The sequence below is a fragment of the Lycorma delicatula genome, chromosome 12 (assembly GCF_047948215.1).
Source record: "Lycorma delicatula isolate Av1 chromosome 12, ASM4794821v1, whole genome shotgun sequence".
Classification (NCBI taxonomy): Eukaryota; Metazoa; Arthropoda; class Insecta; order Hemiptera; family Fulgoridae; genus Lycorma; species Lycorma delicatula.
Window position 1 is genome coordinate 55,512,016 of NC_134466.1, and position 16,994 is coordinate 55,529,009.

Below are 16,994 nucleotides of genomic sequence, written 5' to 3' on the forward strand. Positions count from 1 at the left end.
TCAAAATATTTCTGCATATGAAATTAATAATATGATTTTAGAAAAAATTGAAAGGCAAGCAAGGAATATCGATCTGTAAATTCTGTAATCAATACTGAAGAGACAGTACACTGTCCTCCAGAATTTTTTAATTCTCTTAATCTTGCCAGCTCATAGTCTCAATCTTAAAATGAGTGTTACTTTACTATGAAACCTTAACCCTCCAAGGTTATGTAATGACACGAGGTTGCAAATCAGAAATATGCGAAATCACATCATTGAGGCTACTATTTTGATAGATCCAGCTGCAGGAGAGCTAGCTCTTATACCCCGCATCCCAATGATCCCAAAAAACTTATCATTTCAATTCAAGAGGCTGCAATTCTCTATAAAACTTTCATTTGCTATAAAACTCAATAAAACATAAGGCCAGATATTCAAAGACATTGATATTGATTTACGATCAGAGTGTTTTTCTCATGGACAGTTACCTGTTGGACTTTCCAGAACTGGTAATTCGGGAAGTTAATACATTCTGCTACTAGAAAATCAAAACGCCGCAAAAAATATTGTATACCTGGAAGTTCTATCAATTTAATACTGTTAGAGAATGGGTTGGCTACATTATAATCTCGGGCAAAGCCGAGGCAGCATGATATTTATATATATATATATATATATATATATATATATATAAAATAGCATGTCATGTGTGATCAATGCCAAGCAGAAACTACTGAAGATAAATTGATGAAATTAGTATACACTTTCTCCTGGAGTAACAATGAAATTATTATTTCCTTTTTTTTTGATTTCTTGATAACAGATATCAACCTAATTTTTGGTGCGTTTAATTTCAATACAAATATCTAAAAACTGATTTCTATATTTATTTTTAAATTCAGAGATTAAAAATGTTAAAATGGATTTTTGGTTTTTTAAAACCCTGTTATTTTTTTAATTTATTGATAACAAATGATGAAATCAACCTGATTTTTGATAAGTGTAATCTTCATGTCAATAAACCAATTTCTAGATTTTTGAAATTCGTCCTTGAAAGGGGATGAAGAAAGGTAAAAAAATTTTGAACAAGTAAATTTTCCCATTCTCGACTATAGTAAACTAGATATTCAGTAGATTTGGGTTTGCAAATACTCTTCAGATAAGTATTTAAAAACCAATTTAGGATTTTTTAATTCCGATTTTTTAAGGGGTGCGAAGGTATATGGCGCTGTAGCTTAACCAACACAGCCACTGCCATTGTAACTGTATGTATGATTGGCTGCACCTTTCTCTGGTTACTTGAGTAAAGAAGATAAAATAAAAAAATTGACCGCTACAGGAAACACAAGTAATCATATAATACAGGCGAAGCTGCAATGGGAAGCTAGTATTTTTATATAGCCTATTCACTTTGTGAAGGAATAATCTTTAGACATAAAGGATTTTTTTGAGATTAGTTCAGAAGTAACTGAAAATACACCAGAAAATGGTTAAACAAAGTTTGAATCTTTACATAATATTATATAACTATAAATTGTAACTAGTAATATAGATTGTAATAGATATTTATATATCTATAAATTGTATCTGTAAAGTAACTAGTCATTTTAAAAAAAAATTATTGATCAAGAGTTCATATATGAAAGTTGATAAACATGAAATGTTGCTTTATCATTGAACACTGACTTGTCTAAACTTTGTTTATAATTGCATATCTCATTAATTATTTTCTCTGCAAAAGTGGGATTACTACTTGAGAAGATTCTGTAACAACTGAAATTTATAATCTAAAGAAAAATAGTCTCTTTAGCTGATGATTACAATTACATTACCAAACAATTACTAGAATTAATTAAACTTTGACTTTAACTATTTTTTTTTAAATGTGGTACAACTGTATTTACATTTCTTATTATCTCATTTCAGTTACTGAACCATTTTTACCTTAACTGAAGTTTAATTAGTAAATAAATGTCAAAGTATAATCTTTTTTTGATGATCATAACAATGAAAAGCAAATCAATAATAGCATATGCCAGTACATGTAAGCTAGTAAATAGCTATTATTACAATAGAAATAATGTAATTACTCAATAAGGGTTGTTTTAGATTTTAATAAAAAATAATTACCTGTTTATTCAGCAAGTCACTCACAAATAAATAAAGAAAATTTTAATTTATCTTTTAAGATTTTTTTTTTCCACTTAAATAGTTGCTCTAATTAACTAATCTCCTATCTGCCGGAATTAAATGTATTGACATGTTTTGCTTATATAACAATGATTTCTGTTTAGTTTTATGCAACTATTTGTTTATTTTCTGATTTTAATGTTTATATATAATGAATAGATTTCTTTGAATTTACCCAGATAAATATTTGCAAATTTAATAAAATAAGTAAAAATTTGAGTATATCAAGATTTATAACATATGTTTGATTAATTTGGGAAAACTCTTATCTACATTTTTAACATATACAGTACATTTCAACATTTGTACAAACTCTACATACAAGAAAATGAATTCTGAGTTTACAGTTTTGTGTATTATCAGTTTAGAATTATAAAGATTTGGGATTATCTGTTCTTAGGCAGGTCTCTTGCATTATGTCTGTCTTCATTCTCTTCTATTTCTTCTAAACTTTTGAATTTCTGCAAACTCTTATAGTTGATTGTGAATCAACTATAATTTTTCTTTATTCAGTCTCTCTTTTTGCATTTTCTTCTGACCTTTCTAATATTATTTTGATTAACCATTCCCTCTTCTGATGACAACTCTTAGACTGTCTGGATTGCTCCTGCTAAGCTTAACATTTCATTTATTCTTTTTCTGTCTCTTTATTACTTCTTTATTTTTCATCCCACTTAATTTTCTACAAGCTCCTCCAACCCACATTTCATGTGTTTTCAACTCTTTTCTTGACTTTTTTCCTCAGGATCCCTGTTTCACTTTTATACTTGTATATCCTAAACATAACAGTTCAGAAGTCACTCCTTCAAGTCTGGCAACATTTTATTAAGTAATAATTGTTTCTTCTGATTGAATGCTTTTTTGTACATTTCTATTCTGATTTTCATTTTGTTTTTAAATTTATTAACTTGTTTCCTAAGTATCTGTATGTTTTATTCATTCAATTCTTTCTTCTTTATTGTAGACATTTATTGGATTATTGTCACCTATCCTCAAAACTTTTATTATTTTACATTATTTCAAATGATAGTATTCTCTTTCTTTCTACCTTTCATATTGACTTTATTTAAACTACATTGTAATATCACCAAACCAATGAAATTGTTTTGTTTTTTTTTTTAGTATATTGGTAAGTACATTTAGAAATTTGTCATGAAATCTGACTCCTTTTATTGTAAATTAATTTATTTTTAATTACAGCTGCAATGGGTAGAAGTCAATCGACCCCAGGACTTGTTGAAACAAGAGGAAGAGTTCCTTTAGAAGATATGTGGATATCACCTTTAGATCCTATCGGTGGAAGGCATAGTGCCTCACTAGCTCCACCATCATATGCTACTAATCCATTATTTAGTCCTTTAATTAGTCCAGCTTCAAGGTAAGTTAAGTTTTACAGAATTTTGATATTAATTACATTAAATTAGTTTTTTATAGCCCCAAAACATTATAAATATAGCCAGTTGAAGACATAACCTAAAATTTCTTGTATAGAAGTAAACAAGATGTTTCTATTATATTAAACCGCACTTTAATTTGGACTGGTTCAAAAGTGATCCAACCATGATTTATTCTTAAATGGATTGCTTAACAATCAGATTAATTATATTTTCCTTTACTGGTATAACAAGAAACTGTTGAAAGCACATACATTCAAGTCAATTGTACACCCCAGTCAGTTTTGCGGGCACCACTATAACCATAATTTTCATAAATTCAAACAATTATGCATTACGTAATAAAACTTGTTATTGAAATTGCTGTGTCATTTATTTTTACACATCTGTTTGCTAAAATATCTCATCCACATGGCTGCATTGTAGGTTGAGTTGTAATTGAACAGGGCGACCAGGTTGGTCTATGTCAAGAAATATTGAGCGATTCTGCAAGAAATTATTGACACAGTTTAGGCTCTGTATAATTTGACAAACACTTCTCACCATTAACAGGAAATATATCTTCATAAATATTGAAAAATATCTCCATATACACAGATGCCATTCTTAAATGGAGCTACAAACAACTACATCATCATCCAGCGACAATTAACTGAACATTATTGACCTGGATCTGAATTGTGCCGCCATCTAATGATGCATTTAAAAAGTACTCTTATTACTTCCATCTATCCTTCATCAATTTTTGACCTATTCACTGACTTTTTATAATTATCTTCAGCGCTTTGGTAAGATTCATTTTCACAATAATTATTAATATCCTTTTTAAAATCAGAAAAGAAAATACAAACAGTTAAGTCCAGAAGTAAGATATTAGGTATATTATGGAAATTTACTACTATCAAACATAAATTTAGGAATAGAATTAAAATTAGATTATAAATATAATTCTTAACTATAGCAGTATTGTATAGCTATGTATAACAGTGAAGTATAAACAATAAGGAAGGCAGGAAAGAGACTTTTGACATATAGTATCACAGAAGAATGTTATAAATTAAGTAGACTGAAAGGTTTTAAGGCAAGTTGTTAAAGAAAAGTTGTCACACAATCTTTTAAAAAGGAAAGGTTTGTGGACAATGTATAGATTAGTGGTTTTAGAAGAGGTTGCTTGTAGAGAGTGTAAGTTTAAAAAAAATACATTAATTGGAATGCATCTGAAACAGGTAATTGAAGATGTAAACGCAGGAGATATGTTTTGCCTAAGAAATTAGCACAAAATTAAAAGGAATAGATGCACATCAGAACAGTCTATTTTCTTGAAAAGAATTATTTTTTTGTGATATTTAACTTTTTGCAGTCGGGGAACAATTTTGAAATTGAAATATGCCAATGTCACAAAAAGAAAAACAGAAGTAATAATTATTCAAATTTTATATTTTCTAATTCAAATTAGTTATTAGGATTTTGTGTGGGTAACTGTCAGAATGTAAACAGGGGGCCTATGTAAGCATAGGCTGTAGCTGTTTATATATTTTTCTTAGAATAATTTACCATATGTATATTGATATGTAAGTAGACAAATAATGTTTATGATTCAACAGGATGAAAACAGAAAGTTATGAACACGTAAACATTTTAGTAATTTGCAGTTAATATGTTATCATCTACTTAGAACAGTTTGTCAAATGATCAGAATAGCTCTGCCAATGGCCCAACAAATGTTTTGGAAATATGTTTATACAGGAAAAAACTTGCAGAATATAAATCTTTAAAAAAGTAAACTTATGAAAAGCTTTTACCCAGTCAATTTACTACTAAAATTATCAGAACATTAGTGATTTCATTATCAATAATTGGCCAGTTGTGACAGCTCGTTTGTGATATTGCAAGACCTAGATTCTATTCAGATTTAAAGGTACATTTTTTTTACTTTTGAATCCCTGTTTCATTAGTGGATGAATACTTTGATTTTGGATTCAACCACTAACATTTCTCAATAGTAGTAGGCTTAAATATGAAATGGAGTAACTGTCTTACAAGTACTATCTTCTTCATAAGTCCTTTACAGGACATAAGTTAAATCTATGGTCTTTACTGTCTGTTTCTCTCCTAGTAATACTGATTTCTGATATTTTCCAGAAGACCACTAATCTCAATTTTATAAAATATCTACCACACAAATATAGCAGTACACTTATTGGCACACTCATACGTAAAATAAATTAAAATAAAAAACAAAAATAAACAAAGTACTCTAATTATTTTCTGTCTTCCTAGTTGATTAGGCCTGGAATAATGTGCTGTTGTTTGGAACCTCTATGAAACTGCTCACTGCTATGAACTTCAAGACTCTGTTAATAAACTCTTATATACCCGTTTGAACATAGAAGTATGTGTTCAAAATAATTTTCAATACTGAAAATTTTGAATTACAAATTATTTTGTAGTAAATTTTTTATTTACCTTATCATTATTTAATGTATTTATATTTAAATAATTAATATGATATTAATCACATTTATTTTTAATTTCCTGGCATTAAAGCTCTAGAACATTTGTTCTCATAACGCCTCCTTGTGGATGTCTTCAGAGGGGGCGGTAAAAGGTAGGCTTACCATACGTCTGGGATTTGCCTATACAGTCTTGGTTTTTTAGTGCGGTCTGGAGTTGCAAAAATGTCCAGGGTTTGACAATTTTATGATTGGTGAGGATTTTTTTTTAATTTTAGACTTAAGTATTCGACATTGCGCTTTTAAACATTCTCTTATGACCGCATCTCTCAGCCGACCTTGGGGCAAGCACTAACGTTGATTTTGACAGAGGCATGACTACCAATCTTGCCACAACTTTTTACTTAGTCATTTGTCAACACAACAGGGGCAATGTGTTTATGTTCTTTTCATGTGTGAAGTAACTTGTCTACATGTTTTTGATCATTTTATCTTTATTCATTTTTTGTCTCATCATTTAGCAATGGGCAAAAGAAAATGTGTGTCTAATGTTAACCTGCAACAGGAATATCAATTTTTGAAATTGTATAATGACAGTAACAATGAACATATTTATTGCACACTATTTACTGGAGAATTTTCTGTTGCACATAAAGGAAAGTGTGATATTGAAGACCATGTGAAAACAGCTAAACATAGGAGTGCTATGAATGTTACTGTTTCAGCAAACATAAGAGATTTTTTTAAACCCAAAGATGGGAATAACAACAACAGTGATCTGGAGTGTGCTGCTATAGAAGCTACATTTTCATAACACACTGCTAGACACAAACTCGGTTTCAAAACATCAGACTGCACATCAAAACTGGTTAAAAAGTTATATGATCTAAAATTTTCATCTGCTAGAATCAAAACCAAAGCAATTATTGTTAATGTTATTTTACTATTTATATTTGATACTGTGTTGTGTTCTTCGAAAAACATTATTTATGTAACAGTAACAATGGATAGCTTAAACAGAAGTGAAGTAAAACCTGTTCCAGCTGTTGTAAGTTATTTCAGTCTGGAGGAGGGAATACAAGTTAAACTTTTAAATTTCGATGAAGTGTCAGGTGAAACTGCCCAAATTTTGACTCTGTATCTTTTGCAGTGTGTGAAAAAATACAAACTTGAGGAAAAGTTGTTATACTGCTGATAACACTAACAGGAATTTTGGTGGTGTGAAGAGAAAGGGGAATGAAGATGTGTTCAGAAAAGTTCAAAGTGATTTTGATAGACCTATTTTAGGAATTGGTTGTTCGGCCTACACTGTACACAATTCAGTACATGATTCAGTATGTGATTCTCTGCTCCTGGACATAGAAGTTATTGTTATAAAAATTTATATATATTTTCACATATATACAGTAAGAGTAACAAAACTTAAAGAGTTTTGGTGAATTTGTGGAAACAGATTACAAAAAAGTATTGTCTCATAGCAGCACAAAGTTCCTTAGTTTTTAACCTGCAATAGAAAGAATTCTTTCAATTTTTGATGGCCTGAAATCATACTTCTTATCTTGTGACAAATGCCCAAAATTATTATTTGATTTTGAAAATCTAGAAGTGAACTGTTTTTGAAATTTTATATGGTACTCTAGTTATTTAATAATGTAGTTCTGAGATTGGAAGCTAATTCTATCCCAGCAACAGAAGCATATCCTGAATTAATTTTTCAACTTCAGGAAAGAAAAACCCACAAATTTATACCATCTTCTGCCAAAGAATTGCTATGCACTCTAAAAGAAAATAATGATGTTCAGGAACAAAAATTCTTCTCAAGCATAGAACATTTTTATAATTCTAGTATCTAATACTTAGAGTTGTGGAGAACCAGTTTTGATAAAGTTAGTAAGTTTCAGTGGATAAATTTAGGAACTGAATTTGATTGATCTGATTTAGAAGAGACCGTACAAGTTGTTAATGAAATTATAAAAAATTCCATAAATATTGATGACTTATTTGATGAACGTACATTGTTGAACCAGGTAATTCAAAACCAAAGGGTAGGTTGGAGATCAAGTTCTGAAAAAGTACCCAGATATTATTGAAGAGAAGTGGAAAGCAATTTTTAAGGTGTTTCAAAAGATATGATATTTCATGTTGTAATATTTCTAAAATGGTTGAGTAAGCTGTCTTTGCCTGGGACATCTGCTCCAGTTGAGAGAGTTTTTTTCAATTACGGGGAACATTTGGTCTGCAGAAAGGGGTTGACTTTCAGTATCTACTGTTAAACATCTGCCAAATGTTAAAATTAATTCAGAACTTTCTTGTTGTAAATTTTATGATGTCATTAAAACAAACAAATTATTTCTGAAAAAAGTCATGTCTAGTGAAAAATACAACTGAATAAATAAAGTAAATTATAAAGACTTTTAAGTAATTTCAAAAATATATCCTGGGTTGGACCAAAAAAATATGGTAAGCCTAGTAAAAGATTCACAGAAAATTGGGAGTGTTCAGGCGGTCTAGGAAGGCGATGGCTGATTAAATAAAAAGACAAGAATTATGTTTTTTTGATATTTCAAACTAAAATTAAATACCTACTACACTAGTACAAAAAATTAAAGGAACACCTATATTTTACGATAAAAAATGATTTTATTCAAACTACTTTAACTTTGCAACCAAGAGGTTTAAGAGATGAATTAAAAAAAAATTAAAGCTTGAAAGCCCTACTTTTGACAGTATACTTCATTTTTGAAAAAATATCAAATTAAAAATGAGTGAGAAAAAAGTTTTAAAAATTTGAAAGTTTTTCTTCATGTTTGATCAAGCACATGGGGGAAACAAATTTTTTTCAGTAAACTGCATTAAAATTGTTTAAAAGCTTAAGACTAGCTTTAATTAATTTTTTTTTACATCTCTCTTCGATTTTTCTGAACTGAAATATTCCACTTTAATGAGAGAAGGCCACTTTTGTCTCCTGATCTAAGCAAGATACAAATAAATATGGGAATTAAAGGGTTTTGATCTAGCTAATCTAGCTTATTGACAAATTGTGAGGTGTTTAATGTAGCACAGCAGTTTTTAGCTTTTGTTCATTTTGTACCTAGGTAATGAAATCTTTAAAGATTGAAACTGCAACACGTATCACCCGCTCTCAGGTTAACTCAAGATCATATTACAGTTTCAATATCTCTGAACAAAATGAACAAAATCCAAGAACTGCAACACTACATTAAAGACCTCACAATTTGTCATTAAAGCTAGATCAAAACCCTTTAATTTCCTTATTTATTTGTATCAATAAGTTTAAAAATTTTGGGGGGGCAGTAGAAAATTTTTGATTCTCAATAAAGGTGATGGGCAAAAAAGTTTGAGAATCTAGAGCTATGCAGCAAGAAAGAAATTATGATAATGGGGTATTGGTTTTTTTGCATTTCTTGATGTTTCTTACCCAGAAACCACTAAATAAAAATTGGGGGTAATAATGTTTGTTAGTGTGTTATGTGTGTTGGTATGTTTGAAGCTTTAACTTTTGACTGGACAAACTGATTTTGATGAAATGTGGTATGAGAATTATGTATATGGGGCAATTTGTAAATTTGGGGTCTCCAGGGAGTGAGGTTGTTTGAGAGCCAAATTTATCAAAATTTTACTAAAATAATCCTACTTAATATTGAGCTCAGGCATGCATGCATATCTTACCATTTTTAAAAAAAAATTCCCTAAAACCCCCTTAAAATTTAATACTTGTTCAATAACGATGTCATTTATTACTATCCTAGAATTAATAGAATGCCAACCCAAAAAGTCCAATGTCTTTGACTTATCAGCTGTTATTTTCACCCCATCAGCACAAGTGTGCTGCAACTTAAAAATAGTTCTTTGTAAATCATATTCATTATCATCCACCTAAACCTTATCATCTTCACACAAGAGAGAGACCATTTGCTAACTACCTATTTTTATCCTGGAATCTATCATTTCTTTCCAGTCCTTTTAATATATATGTATATTAAAAAGAATTGGGGGCACACAACATCCCTGTTTTGCAACCTTATTAGGTAGAATTATTGTGGTCCAGCCACTTCTCATTTTAACATAAATCTTTGTATATTCATATTAGCTCTACACAACCAAGATTAGATGACTTGGATATCCTTTCCATTGCATAATCCGCCTCTTAAAATTTCTCTATTTAGATTGTCAAAGGCTTTCTTAAAGTCAATGAAGACAATATGCATTTCCAAATTAGATTCTTTCTGTTTCTCAATAAGTTGCTTGAGGACAAAGATAGCATTCATGCAGGGATCTCCCTTTTCTAAAGCCCATCTGTTCTTCGGTAATTAAATAATCCATAAGCAACTTTAATGCATGTAAACAATAGTATCATAAAGCTCATAAATTACATTTAGCAAACTAATACTTATAATACGTATAATTAGCCAGATTACTTCATTCTCCTTTTTTAAACATATTTATAAGCTTTGCATATTCCAAGATAAAGGAACTCCTTACTGGACCCAACACATATTGAATAGATAAAGCAGTCTCCAGTGCAAGGAAAACCTCTATATTTCAGTAGTTTCATATTAATTCCAACTATTCCAGTTATTTTCCTATTATTAGCTTTTTTAATTGAATTTTTTAATTTCTCATTTGTCAACAAATCTGGTTGGCCATCCTCACGTAACTGACAGATGATGTCATCATGATAATTCCGTTGTATGTCTGTAATGTTTTGCCATCGTGTCCTAGGTATTATATCAAATCTACCATAATCTCTTACTGACGAATTCAATATTTTCATCACGTTAAATCTCATTGTCTGCCTGCCATGTAAATCCTGTTCTGTTTCACTTATAAAACTATCCCATGATCCTCCTTTGCCATCCTTACCAAATTCTTAATATTCATCCTTGCTCACTTATACAATTCCTTCCAATTTTCTTTTGTATTTTTTTTATTTTTTCTCAATACTCATCTTAAAATTTCAAAATTCATTCTATTTCTTATCACTTTATTCCTCCTTTTTTCTCCTTATTTTAACTTTTTCCTCTTCTCTAGTTATCTTCTAACCAAATCTGTTGTGGGTTAGAATATATTAATATATAATTAATTAATTAGATAATTCTGCGACTGATTTTTTTTTTTAATCCGGTAATTGTATTCTAATTTTTTTTCAGACCAACAGTTACTACAACAAATGAATCTCCCATGTCTGTATTATCTAGCACTCGTTCTTCCGAAGATCGTACTTCAACAGATTTAATCAAACCTCCAGGTAATTTTTTTTTTCTTTTGCTTATTCTTAGTATTATTACTGTTATTACTATTATTAATTAAAAAGTTTATTTTTAATTTTATGTTATAATTACTCATGTGCTAATACAATTATTTTTAACTAAATATAAAATTCCCTATGTTATAATTCTTATGATGTAGCTAAGGTGTTACTATTTTATACTGTAATGATTTTAATTACCATCCTCTGTGGTAGAGTTGTAGCATTTCTCTTTCATACAGAAGTTTCTGGATCCAGATCATGGTCCAACTTAGAATTTCTTCACAAACTAAAAAATCCTTTCTTATCATCCAAAAAAGAAAAAATAGGATAATTGTAGTTGGGCAGAGATCTGCACTTAACAGTGGAAGAGTAAATAAATAGTTTATCATGAAATTGGTCACTAGAAAGTCACTAGAAAGAATAATTATTCTTAAAAAAATACGTCACAATAAAATTATGTTTTGAATAAAATTACCTTATATATTAATTTCTAGGTGTAAATTATTATTTACCACCTAAGTAGTTCAGTTATGAGAGCAACACTACATCTAAACTGAAGTTCCAAGTTTGATTACTGGCAAGGCTGTGGCATTTTTATGGTGAAATAGAACAGCCTTTTGAAGAATCTTTGTAAATAAAAGCCATACAAATAAGAATTAAAAAAAACCATTGATCAATTTTTTCAAAAAATGCCTAAACTATTTCTATAAAATTGTACAAGCCAATAACCAAAATTATTTATCATTAGTGTAGTTTAACTGGTGAATCTTGTTTCTGAACCTATAAACTTTTATCTCTTTCATTAGTCTGTCATTATTTTTTTCTAAATCAAAATTTTAATCAGTTTATATAGTATTTCTCTATTTTCTGGGTTATATTCAGAAAACAGATACATCAATTGCAATAAAACAAAAAAATATATTATATAATACACAAAATACATGAATTTGTTTTATATACCACCAAATGTTGGTTTTAGTTGAAATCAATCAAGTGTGATGAAATAAATCCTAATGGAAGAATTATAAAGAAATATCTCTTTTTAATGTTTAACTTTATTTCTCAAACTGAACTCGAGAATTTATCACAAAATAACAAAAAGTGCAGAAGAAGCTATAAACACAGTTTAAAATTTTATAAAATCATTTTTTTAGGTTTAAGTGTTCATTATTTTAATATATTAAAATAATATTTCTTATTCAAACCAGAAATAGTCGTCTTATCTACATTTTTTTGTCCCTAATACAAATGGTTTAACACTTCAGAACCTTACTACTTTTTCCATTGTTAATGAAAAACTCACCAGAGCTAATGTTGCATAACCCATATGAGTCAGTGTTATTTGTTTCTTTTTCTACTTCAGTAGCATGAATACTAACACCTGGACACTTGATTGTTCAATGGTTTTCTTCTGTTTGAAATCCTGAATAAGTCAAATTTAGTAATTGAAATTTAACACAATTCCCATTATCTAATCAAGCTGAAATTTTGCACAGTTTTGGTTCTGATAACAATATAATATAGCACATTTAAATATTGTTCTAAATTTAATATGGCAGACACTGTGACAACATATTTCTTTATTTACATACAGATAACAAATCATATGTTTCAGTAACTAAGGGTTTGTTGTGGCAATGAAACTATTTTGTTACGATAACAAAATGGTTTGTTACCGTAACCTTTGCACAAAATGATGCTAACAAAATTTTTCAGTTGGTTACATTCTTTAAATTTCAGCTGGTTGTAATAAAATTTAAATAATTCACAAAAAAAAACCAGTAATGTTTACTATAAATAAATTACTTTTTTTTAAATTCTGTTTATAGATTTTTTATTATAAATTTTCCTTGTGCCTTTTCCCTTTTGTATTAAAATGTTAGTGCAAATTTGATGTTCTTTCATACCTACTTTTTTCAATAACGTAAAAATCACTTTAATGATTAAATGTGGCCTATGAAAAGAAGTATAGCAATTTGAAATTATTTATCACTCTTAGTTTATTGTATTAATGGTGTGGAAAAGAGAAAAGTCACAGGTATTAGCAATTTTATAAAAACATCAACTTTAAAACACATCTCTAATAAAAATAAACTGGATTAAACATTTTAAATTTTATGTACTTAATAATCAAATAATTTTTTACAGGCTGATAAAATTTAAATATAATTGAACAGTTTTAAATCATTGAGTTATATAATTTTTATAATGTAATGATTATTTTACATTAAAATTGGTATCATTTGAATCCTTTATATAATCGTTTAAAACATTTGAAAAAATGCATATATAAAACTGTCGCCTGCACGCTCTTTAATTATTCTGTATTACAGAGCAATATATGTCAGGAATGTTTTTTTTTTTGGCAGTCGTGTTTTTTATTGCACAATTTTTATTTTAATTATTGTTATTATTATTATTGAACAAACATTTTATTTTATCTTTATCTATTTATAATTATTTTTCATCCATAATTGTTACTTGTCATTTTATGTAATAATCAGTTCTTAATACATTGATTTGTTTTCTTTTCAATAGGACCAAGTATAGGAGGTACAAGTCCAGACATGATATCACAGGAGGCCTTCATAGCAGAAATTAAAAGACTGCGAGAACGCCTCATTACACTCGAAACAGAAAATGCTACATTAAGTATGAAATTAAGTCAACAGCAATGGGAAGTTGAACATCGTTTGGCTGAAATCGAAATGCAGATTTGTGGAGCTAGTAGTGCTGATAGCAGTGCTGAGGATAATGAAAGAAATCGTGAATCGATTATTTAACAGAGACGATATGATGGTGGATAATCTGCTACATCCAACTTAATTTTAGTTATAAATTATGATTAATTTGCTTTTTTAATTTCACTTAATTATTTTACTTATTTATTTTTCTGAGAATTACCTTGTTTTAAATTGTGAGAAAGAATTGTTTCAATTTCATCGTCTTACATATTATTGCAAAATATGATTTAAATTTTTTTTTGGCTGCTTATCTATTTACATCCCATAAATCATTTAATTTAATCTGTCAATATTGTACTAAATGAAAATACAGAATAATGTAATAGTTTCTTTTCTATATTATTATTATTAACAATATTTTTGTGTGAATTAAATTTTTATTGCTGAAAGCTGGTTGTAAGAACTAGTCGGTTTTAACAAATGTAATCCAAGCATTGTCGTCATTGATTAAGTGATTATAAATATTTACTACAAATATTTCTATAACTATTTTTCTAAATTTATGCATACATACACATATCTCATGAACAAAATACTTTCAGTTTACATATGAATATAACTTTTATCATATTCTACAGTCATTTTTTATTTAATAATTAAAATTGCATATAAACTGAAAAACAGTTTTACTTTATGGTTTGTAGGTGTGAAAAAAACTTCAATTAATAAATCACACATATGTTTTTATAAAAATGGACCTTAATCACACCCTACATGATATTAAATTAAAAAATTAATTATCCAAATAACTCATTCTTTTTTAAAATATAAGTACTTTTTAATTTGACATTTTTTTTAATTTGTACTTTTTAAAACTAGAGAAATATATTTATCACTGAGACATTAGTTAAATGTTGGTGACAGATTGCAGACTTACCCATCTTAAGTTTAAAATTTGTTAACTATTTTTTTAATTCAGAATTTTTCTATCCATAATATGTTGTAATGAAACAGAAATTTCTGCAAATCCACTCAACATATTGAAGAAAGGAAAAAATACAGTAATAATAAATAATAACTAAATAAGAATTTATTTTTATAAATAATTACATTCTTCTGTGGGTTGAAATTTGTTAGACTGTTTATATTTAGATTATAATTAGAGTAAGAAAAATTGAGGAAGAGACCATTTAATACATAACTTGGTCCATATTACCAATTAACCCATTACTTTCAAATAAATATATAAAATCAACCACTATTCATGAAGTCAAAGAATTGAATGGATATTTAATAAAATAATGTTTGTACAAAATATTTATAAATTTATGTTTGCCTTGCATGTAAAAAAAAGTCACAATTATAAATATTAAAATTTACAACAAAATAAAAATGTTTGTGAAACTTAAAAATAACACGTTTAGTAATCAAATGTCTTATTATTTTACTGCTATAAATTGGTAATCAGCTATAAGCAACAAATCTTATTAAAATTTAAATTATTTAAAAATTAGCAAGAATGAACAATTGAAATAATAAACTTTAAAAGTAAATATTAGTTCCTGATGAAATTTAATCATAGCGACTCTGAATTAACGTATTCTAAGTCATGAAAAGAATCTCTAATCTCTAATAAGTCATTTTATAGCCATTCTTTTCCTTCTCTTTAGAAGCAAAAGGTCTGGGCTGGTACAGCCAAAAAGTTGCTTTTCCAACCAAGAATTACAAATTTCAGAACAATGAATGTATTTACGTTTAAAGGTTCATCAGAACATTCTCAATAAGAATATTTTTACATAAATTGTTATTTTTATAAGACTTGATAGGCTAAATTTTCCTCCAAAAATATCAGTTAAAGACTAGACATTAACAGACAAGTTAGAAAAATAATAATACACTTTGTATCTATAATATATTTGCATCTTGAATATTAATATCACAACATCATGGTAGCTTGAAGGTGAATAACCGACCAATATACTGAAAATATATTCCAAAACTAGATTCAAATATTTTTTTAATTATTGATAAAGCTTTTTATTGACAAAAGCTTATGCGGGCAACATAAGTCCTAATTTGTTACATAAAAATTATCAGATACAGAGTACAACTATAATTGAAAATAGTATATAAGTGTATATATCAATTTTCATAAATCAACTATCAAATAAAGACATTGAGCAGAATTCATCAAATAGGAATGTCTTTTTGTTCTGTTACATCCTTAATCCTAATTTTTAATAATTACTCGCTATATTATCAGGATAGTTTGTGAAAATTTGCAATTTTTTTCTTTTTTAACCAATTTCAATTCAATAAAAGGAGGTTTTCAATTAACCCAATATTTTTTTTTTTTTTTAATTTATGTTCATATTATATATTTTGTTAAACAAACCAATTTTGACAACATTTTGCATAACAAAAGTATAATTTCTTTTTAATGTAAAATGAATCTTCTACCTTGACAACTTGAAGTTTTTTTTTTTGTTACACTTAACATAATATGTTTATACTGATATTCAAACTATTTTAATATTAAAAATCAAGAAATTTAGCTGAAAAACTTAAAGTAAAAAATGATAAATATTTTTGTAATCCAGCTCATACTTGGTAGCATTATATGTTTTTTCTCTCCATTAAATTTCTTATTTTTATCAAGATTCAGACTTCTTGCTTTTGTGTTAATTAATGGTGATTTTCTAATACAATAGTATTTTCTATATGCTATTCATACTCTAAATAAAGATAATAATTTAATTAATTATATGATAATAAATTATTATTTATATTAATTTTTTTATTTTTAAAAATAAAAAATAAAATACCTAAAGAAAATAAAGCAATCTTTAAAAAAATAATACTTTTCAATCGTTTTGAAAAAAAGTAACAGTTTCTATTTAACATTTACAACAAATTATATGTGAGTTAGTGATTCTAACTGTTTTTAATTTGACTTAAAAAAAAAAATTTAAAGAATAAGTGATATTTTTTTTTATTTTAGGACGGTTTACAAAATAAA

The 16,994-nt window shown here is 27.8% G+C and overlaps 1 protein-coding gene across 1 annotated transcript in view; it reads left to right on the forward strand.

Moving 5' to 3' along the window:
- The window catches only part of LOC142332762 (uncharacterized), a 689,554-nt gene extending 675,480 nt beyond the window's left edge, over positions 1–14,074 (forward strand). Inside the window, exons 12-14 of the mRNA XM_075379377.1 lie at positions 3,373–3,550; positions 11,191–11,288; positions 13,830–14,074. Of these exons, the coding sequence (XP_075235492.1) occupies positions 3,373–3,550; positions 11,191–11,288; positions 13,830–14,074 (521 nt within the window). The remainder of the gene's footprint in view (positions 1–3,372; positions 3,551–11,190; positions 11,289–13,829) is intronic.
- Positions 14,075–16,994: the final 2,920 nt, after the last annotated feature.